The 20,979-nt window shown below is 43.5% G+C and overlaps 1 protein-coding gene across 1 annotated transcript in view; it reads left to right on the top strand.

Annotated features, from left to right (window-relative positions):
- The first annotated feature begins 7,180 nt into the window (after nucleotides 1-7,180).
- LOC129717604 (uncharacterized) overlaps nucleotides 7,181-20,979 on the top strand; it is a 28,807-nt gene continuing 15,008 nt past the window's right edge. The window contains exons 1-2 of the mRNA XM_055667622.1: nucleotides 7,181-7,414; nucleotides 15,514-15,791. Of these exons, the coding sequence (XP_055523597.1) occupies nucleotides 15,607-15,791 (185 nt within the window). The 5' untranslated portion in view covers nucleotides 7,181-7,414; nucleotides 15,514-15,606. The remainder of the gene's footprint in view (nucleotides 7,415-15,513; nucleotides 15,792-20,979) is intronic.

Here is a 20,979-nt window from a genome sequence, read left to right as displayed (position 1 = left end):
CATCAGTAGTGGTCCGAGTCGACGTTAGCGCTCCTATAGGTCGATGATGTTCGAAAAGTGCCGACAATCAATCAAAACATGGTCGATTTGTATTTTTGTCTGATTTGGTGACCTCCAGGTGTACTTGTGTAGGTTGTGCTGGGAACAGGTACTACGCACGGCAATTTTCTTGGAGGCAGCAAAGTCGATGAATCTTAGACCCATCTCGTTGGTCCGCTGGTGCGCGCTGAACCCTCCAATCACCGGTTTGTATTCCTCCTCCTGGCCGACCTGAGTGTTGAAATCGTGATGACGATCTTGTTATCATGTTTCGGGCAGTGGTCGTACTCACGCTCCAACTGCGCGTAAAATTCATCCTTGTCGTCTTCGGTACTTCCGAGGTGAGGGCTGTGCACGTTTATGATGCTTATTTTGAAGAACCGGCCCTTGATTTTCAACCTGCACATTTGAGGGCTGATTGGCCACCACCCAATCACCCGTTTCCGCATCTCGCCCATCACTATAGAAGCTGTCCCCAGCTCATGTGTGTTGCCGCAGCTCTGGTAGATGGCATGACCATCCCAGAACGTACGTACCATTGAGCTCTTCCAGCACACCTCCTGCAGCGCTACGACGTCGAACCTGCGGGATTTCAATACTTCGGAGAGCACTCGAGTGCTCCCTTGGAATTTGAGAGATCGGCAGTTCCACGTCCCGAGTTTCCAATCGTTAGTCCGTTTTCGTTGCATGGGTCTGTGCCGATTGTTCCAGTCCGAATTTCTTTGTTCCTCGTTCATTACTTGTGAGTGTTTTATGCTGGCGGCTCGTAAGGCCTGCGCACCAACCCCCTGTCTCACCGATAACTATGTAAACGACGGGTAAGGTCCCGTGCTTTGCAAACTCGCTCTAAACTAGCGCTGTATGGCACACTGATTCTCCTGGTGGCCCTTCACGGACATGGACGCTGAGCCTGATCAACGAGCGTAAAGTTCTCGATCGATAATTGGCGGTAAATTGGAAGACGCATAAATCAGGAATGGACAGCGGGACAGGCTTCAGTGGGCTGGACAAGTGATCAGAATGCCTGACGAGAGAGCCGCCAAAACTATATTCAGCAGAGAAACACTAAGAGGCCGTCGACTCCGTGGCATTGCGCGGTAGGAGAAGATGCACGATCTGTTGGTGTACGAGGTGACTGGAGAACGGCTGCCCAAGACAGGAGGAGTTGGACATCTCTAATTCGTTTGAATTTAGACCGGTAAACGGTCCGTCGGCCAACAAAGTAAGTAAAGTAGAGTAAGTAAGTAAGCTCACTAGAGTGATTCGTCACTCTTGTTTTATTCAGCTGTGGTGTAAGCAGCAACATGTGTGTTCTGCGAGCAGCAGCAACACAGCACAAAACGGAAAAAAGTGTAGTGCAAAAAATTGCTACACGCAGCGCTCATGCTTGATAAGAAGTGTGTAAACGATGAATATTCACTCTGCTCTTCTCATATTTTGTGGAATAATTCGTGTTTTATATATAGGTTTTACAAGTTTCAATATTTGTGACATTTATATCTGGTCTTTAGAAAGCTTTGTTTTGCAATTTAGAGCTTAATTCGGGATCGTTTTTATTTTGTGGCCTTAGAAGCTTTGTTCCACAGTCCTCAGCTTGATTTGGGATCCTCTTCTTTTATACTCTTCACTGGCCTCTATGAATGTTTTTTCGTAGTTCTGATCGTAAATTGGCATCATTTTCTTAATCATAAAACTTTTGGCTCTATTTCATTTTTTCAAGGTTCAGTTCATTTCAAGAAGCTTACCTTACCTTACCAATCAGACGAGAACCGTGGTGGCTCGTGCTGTATCAAGAGTTTGTCGCCATGTTGCTCGGTTTTGGGCTGTGTTTCGCCAGATCCCCAGGCGTCTCATCACCCGCAAGTCTCCTTCGATCTGGTCGAGCCATCGTGCACGCTGCGCCCCTCTATTTCTGGTGCCGGCAGGGTTGCTGATTTCACAGGGTTGCCGTCCGGCATCCTTACGACATGACCGGCCCACCGCAACCTATTAACTTTCGCCAGGTGTCCAATGGGACTTTCTCCAAGCAGCGCGTGCAGTTCGTGGTTCATGCGCCGTCGCCATTCTCCGTCGTCCGTCTGTACTCCACCGTAGATAGTCCGTAGCACCTTCCGTTCAAAAACTCCAAGAGCGTTAAGGTCCTCCGCGAGAAGCGTTGTCGTCTCGATCCCGTGGAGGACTACCGGTCTTATCAGTGTTTTGTACAGCGTCAACTTCGTGCGTCGTCGCACTCGATTCGATCGAAGTGTCTTCCGGAGTGAAAAGTAGGCACGATTTCCTGCCTGGATGCGTCTCTGGATCTCTTTGCTGGTGTTATTGTCGGCGGTCACCAGTGACCCCAAATACACGAGCTCATCGACCACCTCAAGCTCATCACCGTCTACAGAGACTTGAGTTGGGAGGCTGATGTTGTTCTCCTTGGAGCCTCTCGCTCGCATGTATTTTGTTTTCGACGCATTTATCCGCAATCCGATCCGTCCAGCTTCGGCTTTCAGTCGGGCGTAAGTTTCCTCCGCCGTCGCAAAGTTACGTGATATGATGTCGAAGTCATCCGCGAAGCCCAGAAGCTGAACAGACCTTGTGAAAATTGTGCCCCTCGTGTCGATGCCCGCCCTCCGGATTACACCCTCAAGGGCGATGTTAAACAGCAATCAGGAAAGTCCATCACCTTGTCTCAACCCTCTGCGCGATTCAAAGGGGCTCGAGAGTATCCCCGAAACACGCACGAAGCACATCACTTGCGCCATGGTAGCTCTGATCAATCGAGTCAGTTTATCCGGAAATCCGTTGTCGTGCATGATCTGCCATAGCTGTTCTCGATCGACTGTATCATAGGCCGCCGTGAAGTCAATGAAGATGTGATGTGTGGGCACGTTGTACTCGCGACATTTCTGTAAGATCTGTCGGATTGAGAAGATATGGTCCGTGGTGGCACGGGCTCCCATGAAACCCGCTTGGTACTGGCCAACGAACCTCCTGGTTAAAGGTGATAGACGGCGGAACAGGATCTGTGAGAGTATTTTGTAGGCGGCATTGATAAGCGAGATGCCGCGGTAGTTGCGGTACTCCAGCTTGTCGCCCTTCTTGTAGATGGGACAGATAACTCCCTCCATCCACTCGTCTGGCAGTTTTTCCTCCTCCCAAATCCTGTAAATGACCCAGTGCAGCACTCTAGCCAGCGCCTCTCTTCCATGTTTCAAGAGCTCGCTCGGCAGTCCGTCTTTGCCTGCGGCTTTATTGTTTTTCAGCTTCCCGATCTCACAAAGAACTTCGTGAATATCGGGAGCTGGTACTCGGTCATCCGCTGCTGGTGCTCGTAGGTTAGTTCCTGCTCCGCTTCTGTTTGCTGTTTCGCCATTCAGGTGTCCATCGAAGTACTCCTTCCACCTGTCGACCACCTCGCTGGCATCCGTGAGAAGGTTCCCATCCGCGTCGTTGCACATGTCGACTTGCGGCACATAGCCTCTGCGGGACTGGTTTACCTTCTTATAGAATTTCCGCGTTTCACTGGCACGGTATAGCTGCTCCAGCTCATCATGCTCACGATCCTCTTGCTGGCGCTTCTTTCGTCTGAGAACCGTGGTCATGTTGTTCCGTGCCCGTTTGTAATTGGCCTTGTTCTCTCTCGTTGACCTGCCCAGGTATATCGCCCAGGTCCGGTTCTTCTCATTCACCGCTGCCTCGCACTCCCCGTCATACCAGTCGTTTCTGCCACTCGGTGCTTCCACTCCTAGTGTCGCCGTTGCGGTCTCCACGATAGCTGTGCGAATGCTGCACCAGCCGTCTTCGAGAGGCAATGCGCCCAGCCCCTCCGCTGTGGGTAGCACCGCTTCAAGCTGTTGCGCGTATTCCTCCGCAGCCTGGGAGTTCCGGAGCTGCTTAATGTTGAGCCGCGGGGTTCGGCGATGTCGCGCGTGATACACGGTCGACAGTTTTGAGCGCAATGATACCGCAACTAGGTAGTGGTCCGAGCCAATATCCGCACCGCGATAGGTACGTACGTTTGTAATGTCAGAGAAGAACCGGCCGTCGATGAGAACATGGTCAATTTGATTTGATATACGTTGGTCAGGTGATCTCCAGGTGGTTTTGTGGATGTCCTTACGGGGAAAGAAGGTACTTCGGACTGCCAGTCCTCGGGAAGCTGCGAAGTTGACGCATCGCTGGCCGTTGTCGTTCGTCACGGTGTGCAGGCTATGTTGGCCGATCACCGGCTTGTACATTTCTTCCCTACCGATCTGCGCGTTCATGTCCCCGATGACGATCTTGATGTCTCTACGCGAGCAGCTATCGTAGAGTTGCTCCAGCTGTGCGTAGAACTCTTCTTTCTCTACATCGGGTCTTCCTTCGTGAGGGCAGTGCACATTGAGGATAGTGTAGTTGTAGAACCGGCCTTTTATTCTCAACAAACACAACGTGTCGCTGATCGCCTGCCACTTGATCACACGACTCTGAACCCTGCCCAGCACTATAAAGCCGGTACCCAGCTCATTGTTGTGCCGCCGCTCTGGTAGTACTGTGCCTTGCGGCCACAAATCCTCCGTACCTTCTCTCCTTTCCGGCAAAGCTCCTGGAGCGCATCGATGTCGAAGTGGCGGGGTTCTAGCTGATCCAGCAGAATCCGGTCGCCACCCGGGGCGTTCAGCGATCTACAGTTCCATGTACCGAGCTTCCAATCGTCGTCCTTATTTCGTCGCCTAGGTCGTTGCCAATTGTTCCGGTCCGTATTCAATTCTTGATTGTTTGTAGTATTTTAATGTTTCGGCATGCTGCCTTACTAGAGCTGCGGATGCCTAGTCTCGCGACGGGGCTGCCGTCTTGGGTGCAGCTGGCGAGACGCCGCATTTCATAATTCAGCCGTCCGCTCCGGATCAGACGCTGTTTGAGCCGCCCCTAACATGGGGAACAGACGCTCGGACAAGCTGCCCTCCTAGGAGAGCAGCTCCCCCTTCCCTGTCAGCATACGACCAAGCTCCCACCGGTTCACCGATCTTCCCTTGGTTGCTCGTATCCCAGTCGGTACCACGTGGAGGTAGGGATAGGAGTTGCTGGGCATTATGCTTTGGACCACACTGGGGTCTATTTTATGCCAACTAGTACGGGTGTACTGCTGGTACGCACTGCCCAGCCGTTTACCAACCATTTCATGAAGCGTCAAGCGTGAAGCGTCGTCTTATCTTAGGTGGTCCGATTTTTTGCTTCACATCCTCCCTCATTCAACGATTCCGCCAATGGTCATCATCACCGATGCTGAAAATTATTGCAAATAATGCAGCTTCCTCAGCGACGCCGTGGCATGGAGTTATTGGGTGCAGCTCAACAATGTAAGAGAAAAAATGTAGGTTACCGCGTAAGGTTGCAGTTTCCGTTCCATACCTATTGAAAAACCGGTAATATGATTACCGTTCCCGGCTCGACGAAGCAAGCCATGATATGGACCGCTTCCCCTCAAAGATTCACTTTCGTTCAAGCGTGACCATGGAAACTATTGACACTAAGTCGGCTCGACTAAGCTAAGGCAGGTCCGGCAGCGGAGAGTTCAATGCATTATTTCGCAGCATAACCTTGTTTGTTCACATATTTTTAATGAAAGTTGTTCTGGTGCATTCTGGTTTTTGCTCTTAGATTTGACCGACTGTATCTGATAGATCTATAAATCAATCAGTCTTTTTTATTTCGTTATAATCGTGTGTGTCTACCATGGTCACGAATATTGATTGCTAATTGTAGTGTGCCTCCAAGTCGATTAGCCATGAAATTATGTCCGCGCAGGTGGAAGCCGAATGTGACGGCAATTTGTCACGTTTCATCACGCGCGTCACAGCCAGTGGTCAAATTGAAGGCCTATCGAGTCTGATTTAGACAGAAAAAAAAGATTACTCATTAATTGGATATCTCTAGAAGTTAATCCGAATGTTCAAAACGATTTTTGCTAATTTATTTATGGCGCCCTTTAAAAATTCTGTCGGCGCAATGCACAAGCACTTGTGCGATCGTTAATATTTTTATGGCCGAACAAGCTTATCAGCTATTCAGATGGTGTCTTGGTAAGCATCAATGCCTACTATGAGGCTTATGGCAGCTAACTTTCCTTTCGCGGCTAGCCGCGTGCTGTCCGTGCTTTATTAGCTAATTTGAATGAAAGGGGAGGAACACGCCAACTATGGTGCTGATGGGTGAATCGGGTTTGTGTTTGCGCAAAAGTTTTGCAGATGAGCACTAGAAAAAAAAAACGGAGTGCTGCATTGTATAACTAAGCTAAATGGAACGTTGTTTGGCGTGTTGAATAAACGATAGCAACAGAATGTTACGGCGACCTTTGTTCGTCAGAACTCATTCAAGCAAGGTTGCGCTCAAATCGACGACGATCGATTTAATCGATGTACTGACCAACAGCTGGCCATTGGATAATAATTGAACTTTCCATAGGCATTGTATGGATGACAGTTATTCACACTAGATTGGTTCCGGATAGTTGATGAAGAAATTAGACTTTTAATTTTAGTAGGGCAACTCAGTCGACATATTTGATACTTACTAAAAAAAATCTTCGATGATTTCGTGAAAATTTGTGAGAAAAATTTGCAATTTCGTAACCGTAACTCGTTGAAAAAAATAATGTTCATTACCAAACTTTCGACCTGATTTAAACCAAGTCTAAAATTGCCAAAAGTGATAAAACATTCAATAGAAGCAGACTTATCGATCTTTTAACAAGAGTGGCTATTCAATATCTTCTAATCATGGACCTAATGTACTTATAAAGAGTCTCAATCAATTACTACCTCGCGACTATTTAGTAATGACTATTCACAACGAATGTAATTATGTATAGAAAAGCCACCCGTGCCCAGTATTAATAAGGTGACCACCGGTGGTTAATGGATCTCCAGCTGACAACCCTGCGGGCGCAACATTTCTCCCCTTCCCACCCCCGGGTGGGTGATAAGCAACCGCAAACATCACACGTGCCACCCAATCGAAGACGACAGACCGGACGGCCTACTCCGGCTGCCTACCCCTCCACCGAGCAAAGCTTTCGTATAGAAACGGTCGTCGTGTGGTTGACTTGACTATAGGCCTACGGCCTACCAACCAGCACCAGACCGAATCGAAGCAACCGAGCAGCGGTAAAGCAGAAAAACCCAATCCTCTTCGCTCAGTCGAAGCGAAGCTTTAGTGCGGGACGCATCGCGAAATTTCCACGCGCGCGTACGATCGAGACCAGAACCGAAAAACCAAGTTCGCAAATTTTGTTTGTTTTTGCATTTCGATCGGTAGAAAGGAAAAAGAAGAATAAGAAAAACGCATCACGCGCCGGAACCCGCAGTGATTTATGGGAGAAGTCACCAGTTTGACTCCAAGTGAAAGAGAGGTTCGTCGCTTTGTTATTGCTTCTCGGTGCGGATTCGGTTGATTTGAAAAATTTAACACTTTCCTTTGTGGGGGGATGGCGAATGCAAGCGCGAGTGAGTGAGTGAGCGAGCGTTCGAGCGTTCGAGCGTGCTGTTGGATGTCAGTGTTTTGAATAAAAGATGAATCCTTGAATGGCGGGAGCCATAAATCGGAAATCGATAGGTTCCCTCCGTACAGTTGATTAACGATTTTTTTTTAAATTGACTCATTTGATTGTACAGCTATTATATTAGCTCGGGACAGCAGCTGTAGTGGTGCAAGAAAAGGAAAACAAACTTTCACCAAACCAGTTCTCCGCAAAAAGCGAACCAGATACGACATCGGGCGCAAAGCGGTGCTCACGTTTTTCTTTTTTGCATATATTATAGCATCGACTGATCAGAGAAATGATGGACAGGCGGCATGAAGCCCTTGCATTCGAGATCTTTTTTTCATTTGCGTTTGGATGGAGAAAATTGCACCTCTCACAACAGCGATCGCAGCAGGCGCATACAAGCGGAAAAACGATTTAGATATCGTCACGTGAAAGGTCATACCTATGACGTGCGTTAGCGTCTGCGGGGAGATTCCCCGCCTTCGCTCGGTCGGCAAACAATGAACGCATTTCGCTCTGCCATCGCTAGAACAATACTGTGCGACTGTGGTGAGACGGATCTCCGGCGATAGAGTGGTGTGTACTTAGAGTGAAGTGCGTAGAGATCGGGAATTTCAGGTTAATTGCGGGGCTATTAGTCACCGCGAACCTTTGATGTAACAGACTGAGACATCATGCCGGCAGGTGTGTTATTACGGGCCAATCATCTGGAAAGCTCGGCGGTCGATGTCACGTTGCGGCCTTCGTCAACGATGCCATAATTAGGGTGCAATTGCAGGCCATTGCCTTGAACCTCGTGAATGTGAATGAGTTCGGTTGAAATTATTTTGTAGTGAACGGAAAAGTTTATTTCTAAGACTGACGTTCACGAGCGGGGTGACGTTAGTATTCTCCTACAACTTTCGTATTTTAATTATACAAACTTTAATTATCCAAACATCGTTTGGGGGAGATCAGCAACATTGTCACATCCTTTAATGGGACGCTTACATTCTGCGTAACTTTTTGCATTCTCGACCGAAATTTACAAAATTTAGCCCACTTGCTTTTCAGAGTGTTTGGGATCGCAAATTTTACACTAATTACCCGGTTTGTGTGCCGAAAGACATGAATGTCCGATTGATACCGTTTGGGCTATGATGAAGCTCGAGCTTCGAATGAGCAAATGTGCAAAGAAGAGACAATGGACGAAAAAGAGTTTATGAGAAACAAGAAAAAAAATTAAAAACGTACTGAAAGTTTATAGTTTTTTTGACAATAACTCGGTCAGTATAGAAGCTATCTTTATTGCGTCTTCTACAAAGTAGTGTGCTTAGATGACACTACATCCTTGAAGATTTTTTATATGTCAAATTTCTTTTGAAGGTCGTATGGCAATAAAATTAGAGTTTTTTTTTCGAGTAAATGAAAAAAAAATTACGAAAAATTCAAAATAAATTAGATAAAAGTGTCTTTGGCAAGGTTTTTTTCAGCAAGTACATATTGCCCCGAATGTACGCCACACCGATCAGTTCATCATCCTTTTTAAACTCCGCACGGTCCTGGTTATCGCGAGCAGTAAATAGTACATCAATACCATGTTATGAGAGCTTCTTGACCGAGAGCAATTTTGACGTGGGACTACGTCTTTGTTTTCTATACTGGTATTCATTCTGTAAAATTGGAAATGAAACTGGCAAATTTTGCGTCAGATTTCAAACGATAATAACAGCACATGATGGATAACAACAACCAATATGTTAGTGAATAGATGAAATATTGAACAATTTTGTAATACGCTAGTTATCAATATTTTTTCATTGCAAAGCGGTAAAAATCGATAAAAAGTGTCAAGGATAAATTTACACGAACAATGAACCAATCAGATGCGAGCATTCCTAACACAGACGACGTGAATGGACACCAACCATTCCCTGTGATATTCTCAACGAGAATTGAACATTTTTGCAACGGTTTTAAGTTATTTTTGTTTATTATTCATCTTCAATATTCACCAAATAATCATGACCGACATAGTATCGAACGTGTAAGTTCCTAAAAATGCTAATTTTTTGTCCATTTACTAATATCTTTCCAGAACCTTTTTTTTACATTTCAACATTGTTAGATATTTTTTTTTATTTTAAACTTTACTAATAAAATAATAAACTTATATTAGCTGTCTTCGTAATACAGTGAATGTAATTGTTGGCAAATGTAACAAGCTTGTGAAGCAAAAAATGAATCTTTTTCAACTTTAACTTCGTTGTAATTGTTAAATGTTGTTTGCACAAAGAAAACAGTACTGGCACAACATCACCAGGGGTAAATGAAGTTCTTTCGAGTGTAATTGAATATATTTCTGAAAAAAATGAAGGGAGGGTGAGAATTTAAATACGTAAATCACAGAACAAACGAATTAACTATGTCTGTAATTACAGCAATTACAGTATGTAGTCCCACGTCATTATTTCATACAACCCTAGAGCTGTATACCTTGTAGTATTTTTTCCGAAAATACGGCAGCAGTACAACATTCTGCAAAATTTTTCATCCTTCACGAGGTGATCACTGCATCTCGAGTATAGACAGAACTGGATCTTTTCGGTTTCAGACTTTTCTGGTCACCATTTACTATGAACGCGACTCCCTTCTTATCGACTGCCGCTAGAGCATTTCCTTAAGGTTTCCTCGAACATCAGTTCTTCTGTATGCGCTCGACCTTGTCATAGTGATGGCACTTGTCGATAATTTTTCCTGCTACCTCTTCATATCTCCGACGAACGCCGCACCACTCCAAGTGGCGGTCTGCCGTTTTTCTCTCTTCGGCCAACAACCGCTGCTTGAGTGTCGTTCTCCTCTAGATTCTCGTGTTAAGAATAGTTGCGCTACCGAGTCACCTTCTTCCATTTTCACTCCAGCGGTCTTAAAAGGCCGGATAAGATCATCATACGCAACAAAATGAGCTCGCATAGAGATTCCTTCCTTCTTACGTAATCGTGCCTAATAGTAACGTTTGGCTTGAAACGGTTTTTTTTGCAAAGGATTCTTCTAGAACCTTCCACATCTCAGCTGTCAAGTGCGTTTCAAGTGGTATCAAAGACACGACCGCATGACGTAGGACTACGGCATTTTTCTAAATTTTTTATCTAACAGTGCATTCTTATTTGCTGACATTAGAGCGCTTTAAACAATAATTATTAATAAATATAAACAAAATATATGAACGAAACCTTATTTATATTGGCATCCCCACTTCGCAGGTATTCGAATAAGAAAAGCAGTAGCCATGTACTACTAACAGCCACCAGCATTGCGGGTGAAACCGGCACGAGATGACCGGCATCTTTTGTCTTTCCTCCTTTCAACTGCTAACACCTAGCGTCGGCATGTCACCGGTACGGTTAAGTAATGAAATTGATGGGGTGAAATGTTCGAATGGTACCTTTTATATCAAGGCTTCGTCAGTTAGTTAGAAAGAAGGAGGAGTTAAGAAGAAAATGGAATGATAAGGAACGTAAATAAGCATCGGAAATAGAAAGTGACAACAACAGAAACAACAAAGTCAGATCGGTTGTATCCGTTAGTGTCGACTCTGCTTGGGAAGATTGGCTGCTCGGTATGATTTAGACAATCGATGTTATTTACCAATTTTTCAATAGTGTATCTTAAACAATAGGTTGTTTTTGTTACATAAATTTAACCGTAAAAGAATTTCTGATCGATTGATGCCAAAACCTCAAAAACCTGATTCTAAATGACTGAAAAATAAGCGCTCAAAACCTGACCACTTTTCCCTGGTTTTCCCTGGTTTAATTACTAGATTTTCAAATTCAGGTATCTAACTTACAAAAGGACGTAGTCCTACGTCAAAAACAGGTAACTAATTTAATGAACTATTCCTGATTTGGCTAGAACATTGTATAGGAGTTCTACAGGCAAAAGTTGCTATTTTGTGCTATTGGTTTAATTTTTGGCGTGCATTTGGAGGCACATAAGCCTTCAGCTTCGCCTGTCGTTTTTTTTCCGTTACCAGCAATTCTGTCTTTAGGATCTGTTCTCGGAGCCACCACTTTGGCACCACTAAGTCCTGCTTTTGAGTCACTGGGTGGAATGCTAGCGTAGATTTGTTGGATTGATGAGCAAATTTAGACTAGTTTAGAGGATTGTTTGATTTTATACATTCATCTATTTTTTTCCAAAATCTTTAACGTAACGTTTGCATTGAAAAATAGACTCTCTTCGGTTGGTGATAAAAAAGCCTAAGACAGATAATTGATTTTCATATTAACGACTGATAATGATTCTGTGATGGTTGTTCTGTCTTTTGGCTTTCTTAGTCTTTCTGAAAGAAATACTTGACAATCTAGTCTAATTGTCCGACGTTTCGGCCTTTGCGGTGGCCTTTTCAAGGGAAAACTATATTTTTTTATCAATTCTTCCTTAGTGTTCCCTACAAAATTGTTAGAGTATATCTTACGCTTCAGATTTGCCCAGAAATGCTCTCCCTCCTGAGAGGTCCGAAGGCCTCTTCCACAGCTCTACGGTTGATACCAATGATGTCGATGTCGTCCGCAAAACCGAAAAGCATGTGAGACTTCGTAATGATGGTGCCGCTTCTTCGCACGCCGGCCCTCCGTATAGCACCCTCCAATGCGATGTTGATCAATATGGTTGACAGCCCGTCTCCCTGCTTTAAACCATCTAACGTCACAAAGGAGTCCGATATCTCACCGGCTATCCTGACGCATGATGTAGAGCCTTCAAGGGTGGCACGTATCGGCCTAACTAGTTTTGTTGGGAAACCATGTTCGACCATAATTCGTCATAACTCATTTCTCTTTACTATATCGTACGCTGCCTTGAAGTCAACGAACAGATGGTGCACCTGCAGGTTAAATTCTCGAAATTTATCGAGTATCTGACGCAGGGTAAACATTTGGTCCGTAGTGGAGCGTCCCCCTCGAAAACCACATTGGTAATCGCCAACAAAGGTCTCCGACAACGGCCTCAGTCTATGGAACAGAATACAGGAGAGAATTTTGTAAACGTTGTTGAGAAGGGCTATACCCCGATAATTTGCGACACATTTTGTGCAACGGTGGAGCCGACCTTTTTGGTCACTTTCATCCATTCTTTCTTCAACTCCAACTCGTTCTTAATCATCTTGGACGATTTTCGAGCTTTGGCCTTTACTATGGCCCAAAATCTTTCCACCGGACGAATCTCCGGTAAACGTGGGGGTTGGCGGATTTTGGTACAAAAACAACGTTATTGTCCCTGTACCAATCCAAAGCCGACCGCGCGTAGTGGCATGATACTAGGTCCGGCCAAAATAATGTTTCACCTTCGTGGGACCGCAGGGCGGGCAACAGACGCTTTACCGCTTTGCTAAATATCACGATTGATGGTACCCGTTATGATGTACGGTTTACTCAGTTTACCGCATTGGCATTTGAACTACCAGAACAAGTTTACTTTCTTCTTGCTTATGTTTTCCGGAACATCAAACCGTGATTCGGCAACGTAGAACTCCAGCCCAGGTATCTGCTTTGCGTCTGCCTTGATGTAGGTTTCTTCATCCATAACCACACACATCGGTTTCATTAACCACTCTCGATACAGCTTCCTTGCGCGGGAGTTGGCCGCCGTGTTTTGGTAATCACGCCGGTTCGGTGCCTTCCGGACCTTGACTACACGAAGCCCACCTCGTTTCATGGTTTGTTGAACAAACCACGCGAATCGAAAGGTTCGGATTACGCTTGAAATAATCCAACACATTCCGGACCTTCACAGGGTTACCTGTCTTCGATTTTCCTCCACTTCCAGCCCGCCGCTTGGTCTTCTGGACTTCTTGAACGATTTTATCAACAGAATTGTATGGGTGATTCCCAGTCGACTTTCGATCCATCTCATTTTGATGACATCTCAATAACCACTGAACCGATTGCTATGAAATTTTGCACATGTAAATAATACACTCCAAACTAGTTATACCCAGCTTTTCATCAATTCTTACCACACTTATAAAAATGGTGTATTTTTTTCGAGTACAGGCTTCGAAACGTCTGAAATCGTGTGAGGCTGAGCGAGATTTCGTTTATAGAACCATAAAAGAAAACATTCTTTTCGAAGGACCACAGAAAATTCGGTCGACCACGATCTACAAGGATATCGCAAGTTGTTAGAGTTGTGAGGGAGCCTATCCAGCGTAAAAGGCAACGTTCAGTGCGAAAACTACAGCCATCAATCTGAAAATATCTATTGAATTTGTCTACAGTATTTCGGCAATCGATCTAGCATATAAGACCTACAAAATGCGTAAAGTTCACAGTGTTTTCAAATCCTCTCAGAAAAAGTGATTCGATAGAGCAAAAATGATACTTTCACGACACGCTGATCACGAGTTATTTTTTCTCATAAGAAACTGTTTGTCCTATTCTCTTCATCTGGATTTCATCGAAAAAGGCGCAATTTTCATGCTGTTTCTTGTATAACGGAAGTTTTAAAGTTTCCCCGAGGTTTCGATAACTCTTCGGAGATGACCACTGTTTATTCCTAGTCCCACATGATGTCGAAGCTTGCTGATTGCGAGATCTTCAACTTGGAAAATTTAGAGTGGTTATCCAGAAAATCAGGGATGAAATACTCATGGAATCCGTGCATGCTGCCTGCAATATTTCAGAAAAGCGTTAGGCAAAAATGACACATTGCCCCTCGTATAAATTTATGGGGGGAGAATGCGGGGGCAAAAGTGCTTTGTCCCCTTAAAGTTGGGCGCTCTGTATTCATCCCATTTGGGTGCTTTTTGATGTATTGAACAAGCGCTTGGCCTGACGGCGGACGTTATTAAGCGTTTCGTTTCACCAAGGCCTACTATGATACACAAATCTCTTCTTCAGAAGAGATAAGTTGAAGTAAGTCTGAGTAACGATTTTCGTTACATATCTCAACACAAACAACAAAAGTCATGCCCGTAGTTCTTGGGCGGATTCACAACTTTAATATGACTTTTTCCTCAGTTTATTTCTTATTTTTTTTAATATATTTTTTCGGGTGAATTTTTCCTGCTTTAAAATTTTATCCTTCCTATTTATCCTTCCTTATTTTATTTTATCCTTTTATCCCTAACAAATAGCAATTTGGAACTTTAAATTCAGCTCGAAGTCGATTTTTTTTCAATTACTTCGAGCTTTCCAAGCATTTGAAACCAACTATAACATTTAAACATTATGATTCACAGTCAAAAAGCTTGCTCCTTCAAACGCTATTTGCTTTCCGAATACTCTTTGTTAGCAGCGAGTAACTTATTTCGAATGAATAGTCATTTCAATAAATCCTAAAAAAAACACTTAAACTAAAAAAAAAGCACTGTAGAGCTTTTGAGCGCAAACGATTTTTTTTGGGTTAGTTTCGATTGGTAAAAACAAAACAAACCACAACAAAGCCGCTGTGGAAACGAAATGCGGAACAAACGCCTACTCTCGTGTGTGCTGCAAGCAGCAGCAGCCGTCATTGATGGCAAATTTAGCCAAAATTCCGTCGAGCTTGGAAACCTGAATAGCTAATTGCGCAACCGGCATCCCGCGGCCCAGTGCAGGCAACGTGCGGAATAGGAAGGTAGCGGAATTCACCGTAGTCGCGCCATCAACCTGAAATTGGCTTCAGCGTCGTCATCGGAACTGTTTGCGTAACAGTTTAATGCACAAATCCGAATGAATGAGTGTGGTGGCGGCGGCGGCCGTGTGTGAATGAAGATGGGTGCGCGATGCGATGCGAAGATGCGATTGCGAGGGGGTGGGTAGCTGCGCAATTCGTAAACTTGAAACTTTATTCAGGGTATTGGACGCAATCGTTAGTCTGGCTGCAGCAAGCCATGAAAGCTGCGAAATCATTAATGGACAAAGACATGTGTCAAAATAACACTTGGAGTGGCATTGATAAACTAGTTTCTCATTCGTTTTTTGTGTTTTCGCTCAAAACAGGCGCCTATCAAGAAATCGAAAACCTGACGGCGGCTAAAGGGCCCCGCAAGAAGTACCTCGCGAACCTTCTCGGTGGTGTCGATTGTCGCCAAAATGCCGCTCCTCCGATGGAGATCATCCAAAACACTAAAGAAGTTCCTGCTGATTCTGCTGAGCGGAGCACTGACGTTGCTGACGACGGCCAGGGCGAAACCGACCATCAACTTCCAGCTGTCCCAGATTCCGGGCTTTACGCAGATCGTCGAGCGGAAGCTGCAGGAAGCGATGAAAAGTTACAGGTGAGTACATGACTGTCCGTTCCGAAAATTGAAGAGCTCATCCGAGAGAAAGAGTTAAATCACCCGTTGAGCAAAAAAAAAACGTGATTGGCACTCTAACGACGAGGTAGGGAGCGGGAGTCGAACCACTTCTCGTACTACCAAGGCAAGCGAAAGATCGAAACCTGCACACGATCCTAGCCGCTTCCAAAGTGGCGTGGAGGTAAAGCGAAAGTTCGCTTGTTTTGATGGGTGTTTGTTCAATAAATTATTGCAGCGTTAGAAGAAGGCGAGAAGAAACTCCATGCTCCGATTCACACACACCGGACCTGCAGCGTGTCGAGACGTAATGTTACGGATTTCTTTTCTGTTCTGTTTGTCCAGAGTTATTTTTACTCAGCAAATACGTTTTCGGCTGTTATTTTAGCTAGAAACGATACAAGTAATTGGTTGTTTGTCTCGCCAGTCCCGAATGGTTTCAGGGACACTTGTAGGGCAATATACATTCATCGTTGCCATTCAGAATGTATCCCTTGATGCAAAAACATCCTTCTGCGCAAACGGGGGGACAATTTATCACTTCATGATAATTATCGCAGGTACGAGGACATGCACTTCCGCAGTAATTGAACTCTGCGTTTGCGCCACATTCTTTTAAAAACAAAAATGAGTAATTTAGATTTCGTACAGACAGTTGGGCCTGTCTAGAATTTACCCGTTTTGGCAGATTTTATGCGGCTGCAGTTAGCCACAGTAATCGCTAGTATGAATATTAGCACCAACACTCGCATGGCTGCTACCGGATTTTATTGTCTACTTCTACTGATTGACCGTCGAATGTTACGGGAACCATTTATATAGCGATATTTAAACGGTATCAGAAACTGCCAATCTATATTGTGAAAGATAAGCTTTAAGATTACTTTTTCTAAACTTTGTTTGTTTTTTATCGTTATCTTTTTTGTCAATCGTGAGCTTTCGTTTCCGTTTGACAGCTTGAGGCTATCTTTTCGTTATTATCTTAATGAACAACTTGAAAAGATCTGGTGCTGTTGAAGTAATAAACCTGGTTTTATGATATTGATTTTATTAGATTATTTAAATCTTGTCAAAGTAGTACCGCACACGCTCCTTTGATTTTACTTTAAATTGAGCAACTTTGACTCAGTTTTACATTGTCTTTTAAAACGTCAAAAATTGTGTAAGTTTCGTTTACCGAACTGAGTAACAGTTACTCAGATTGTCATAATTTTCAGCTTTACTCTTTTTTTTTTGAGTGGTATTGAAAACATTTAAAAACGTTTCGCTGAAAATAAGTTGTTGTTTGGAAAAACGTGTTGTATTGTTGTTTGAAAAAAGTATTTTTTATTGGTGTATTAGAGTTCCTCCAGATATGAGAATGGTTATTGATTTTTTGGCATGTGTACTATTTAAAACCTCAAGTCACAGTTCCCGGGTAAAAGTGAACCGTATTGCTATGATTTAATAAGGTTTTTTTTTATTACATATATGTATATGCAAAATACGAAGATTTAAAAAAAAACTTGATTTTGTTATAATTGTATGCAACAATCCTCTGGCAGTTTCATTCATTAAAGGGATCAAAAGTCAAAACGAGCAAACTGAGTAACTTTTACTCAGTTTTATTTCAAAGCGGTTTTCTAAGAAGAAGGTAATTCCTACGCAATTTCTGACACATGGTGACTCTACCCATAAATGAGTAATATCATAAAAACTCTGTTCAGAGTAGGTTCACTTTTAACGAAAGTGAAGTCCACTAGTCTCGAAGCTGCAGGTTATGACGTGGCGATAGCGGCTGAATGGTAAAGCCGATTTTTCTGGCGATTGCGATATGGCAGTGCAGCTTAACGACGAAATCTACCTCACCCTGGGTAGCAACGACTGGCAGGGCACTTCGTGTTCCTGTTCCCCCACGAAGGAAGTGAGCTCCCAGGTGAAGTTGTTTTCACAAACCTTGTTCTTTAAGTAGGTGCTGCTGTGGCTGACACTCATCGAGAAGGGGATGTCCGGACTGACCATGAACCAGAAAACTCATAGTACGAAGTGCCTGCCGGAAGTTACGTCGTTCATTAAGAAATACTATAAGGGCAAAAACGTGGTGTTCTGGCCGGATCTAGTGTCGGCCGAGGCCCCCAGCTGCGTCCCATCGAGTGTTTCGTTTTCGTCCGCCATGGCAAATGTCCCGGATAACTGCCGGAAGGCCGCTCGCAAAAGCGTTAAATTTTTTTGCAAGCTAGCTAAAATACACACAGATAATGCCAGAAAATATAATTAGACAATTTTAACTGGCTGGAAAGGTTTAAAGTCTAGATGAGGGTAAAATGTGTGCCAAAAAAAATTTTAGCGTGAATTTGGCGAAACGATAAAAATCTGCATTATGTTTTGTTGAATACCACTGAAATTCATAATATTCTGAGTAGAACAACGCACTTTAATTGTTCAAAATTTTTTATTATGAGTTAAGATACATTAAATGGAATAAATAGTTCATAATGTTTCTCTCCGTAGCATTTTTACAAACTTTCCTCAATGCAATTATATATTCGATGTCCATTTGATTCTGTCCTGCAAATTTATTGCTTTTTATGTGAAACTGTAAAGCCGCAAGGTTCATAGCATAATTGACATCATTTTTCTGTTTTTAGCGAGAAAAACAACATAGGAACGATGCGAAAAACACTCTAATATGATGAATTTCAAAAGAATATAATGTTTATAGATAATTTTCAGTTCATATGACAATTTTCGTCCTATCCAGGAAAATGAGCAATTGAACTAAGTTAATCAAATTAAACACTAGTGCACTAGGACACAAGGCACAAGTGAAAATTATGTTTCGAATACACTTACTACAACTGGAAGTTGTACATTATTCTTGAATTAGATTTTTGTTTTTTGAAAACGTGTTGAAAACGAAAAAAGCGTGAGATAACCGAGCATTAATTTGGCGAGTAGTGATAAACACGATTTTGACAAAATCGAAAAAAATAACAGGAGGGTTGTGTGCAAAGCCACGACCGCAAGGATGAAGTAGAATACTTTTACAAGAAAAATAACCCGGCTGCTTGCGTATCAGTCATTTTTTCATTTGGTGTTCAATATCGAATAAGATACCGATCATATCTTGGCGTTATCACTGACAGTGCGAATAAAATATTCTTTGTGATGAAATAAACAGTGAAAAGCATGGTGTGTTGTCGAAATGAGTCAACTTTTCATTGACGGTATTTACGCCCGCTATCGCACAGAAACTGCATTTCACTAAAGTGCCTCACTGCATCAGCTGCTATCGATGCTGATACCCACTGCAACTGCTACGCTATCCGCAGCCATTCTAATTTTTTGGCCGCTAAAAACGCTGCTATTGATATCCGCTGTCCCTGCAACAGCTGGCCCAGCTGCTATCGATGTTGAGATTCGCTGCAACTAGTGCGTTATCCATTGCTATGCCACAGCTGTGGCCGCTATCCTGGTATCCACTGCACTGCTACTGCTGTTGCTAAGGGAGGACTGCTGTTGCCGCTGTCTAGAACTATTCTAAGCGGCTTCGACTGAAACAGGCTCTTATATAGGGATGAAAAAGCTATCGATCGTTATCGATAGCGGTAGGAAATCATTGATAACTATCGATAGCCATTTTAATCGATATTTCCTATCCTTACTCTTATACAGACAAACAGCACATTCAAATTGCAAGGTCTATGTTTCTGTCGACTGTGCTTGGGAAGCAATCATATTAACGACCAATCAGATCAATCAGATTTTAAATTTTGGTTATGTGAAAAATTAATTTTTATGCTGATAATAAAAGCTTTCCGGATGTCGTGCTCATGACTGAAGGAAAAGATAATTCAGTACGTTCTGATACACGGAGATGAAGCCAAATATATATCTGCTCCAAATTTCACCAGGTATCCAGAACGTTCTGCTCAAAATTTCGCTAGGTTTTCAGAACGTTCTTTTCATTGGATGCATTACTAGTGTGCCCGCTATCACTCAGAGACAGCATTTCATTAAAATGCCTCACTGCATCAGCTGGCCCTGGTGCTATCGATGGTGATATCCGTTGCCGCAGCTGTGGTCGCTATTCGCTGCCATTTGTATCTACTGCCCTGCATCAGCTGGCCCTACTAAGATTGACGCTGAGACCAACTGCAACCGCTGCGCTATCCCCGTTGCCATTGGTATCCGCTGCCCTGTATCAGCTGGCCTTGCTATCGATGCTGAGACGCGCTGCACTATTGGTTGCCATACCAGAGCTGTGACCGCTATCCGCTGCTAGCGATGCTGGTACTGCTGCTGTATCCACTGCACTGCTACTGCTGCTGCTAAGGGAGGACTGGTTGCAGTCTAGAATTATAATGAGCGGCTTCGGGTGAAGCAGGCTTTTTTATAAGCCAAATTGCACATTTCAAATGGCAAGGTCTATGATTCTGTCGACCGTGCTTGGGAAGCAATCATATAACGATCAATCAGAGGCCGAATTTTTCGTTTTGACAAGGCTTGACTATTTTCAATAGTACAATAGTTTGAATAATAAAATTACAATTATCTGCATTTGGGAAGAATCTTAGAAGATTTTCCAATCTATTGCTGCCAGAACGAAGGAAATCCGTCGAATACTAATCGATTTATTAGCATTTGAAATTGGACATATTTTTCACTTTTTTTCGATTTTAGATTTTCATTTTACATCCCTATGTATCCGAACTTACTGAGAGAAGTATTCTACTTCAAAAAAACCCTGTATACCTAAACAGGCCGACAGTTCAAACTGGTCAAATAAAAGATCTTAGTGCAGTAATTACTCGTCGGGTTCGTCGCTACAACGTTTGCTCACGAGAAAACTCGTTGAGTTTAGAATAAGTTATTTTTTGTAGGGGCTTCAAAGTTCACAGAAATGGTTAAAATGCTATAAACTTTTGTTTTTTTTTTCAGTTTCAGTTTACCAGTGTTATGGTTGGAAGACTTGCCTTAAAGCTATTAGAAAAACGAAGTGCCAAAAATTACAGTAAAAGACCACAGGAAAGCAGGAACAGATATAAGAATGTGTCCAGTTGCAATTGATAAAAAACACCTCTCCAGTCGTCCCTTCCCTACTTCCTCTGCTTCGAAGTCTTCGGCACCAGTAACCTGTACGTGTATTATCAGCTTGACAAGAGCAGCGGCGACACATCCCATTTTCTTG

The sequence above is a fragment of the Wyeomyia smithii genome, chromosome 1, assembly GCF_029784165.1.
Source record: "Wyeomyia smithii strain HCP4-BCI-WySm-NY-G18 chromosome 1, ASM2978416v1, whole genome shotgun sequence".
In the NCBI taxonomy this organism is placed as follows: Eukaryota; Metazoa; Arthropoda; class Insecta; order Diptera; family Culicidae; genus Wyeomyia; species Wyeomyia smithii.
Note: the sequence above shows the minus strand (reverse complement) of the source record. Positions and strands in the feature narration are given on the sequence as shown.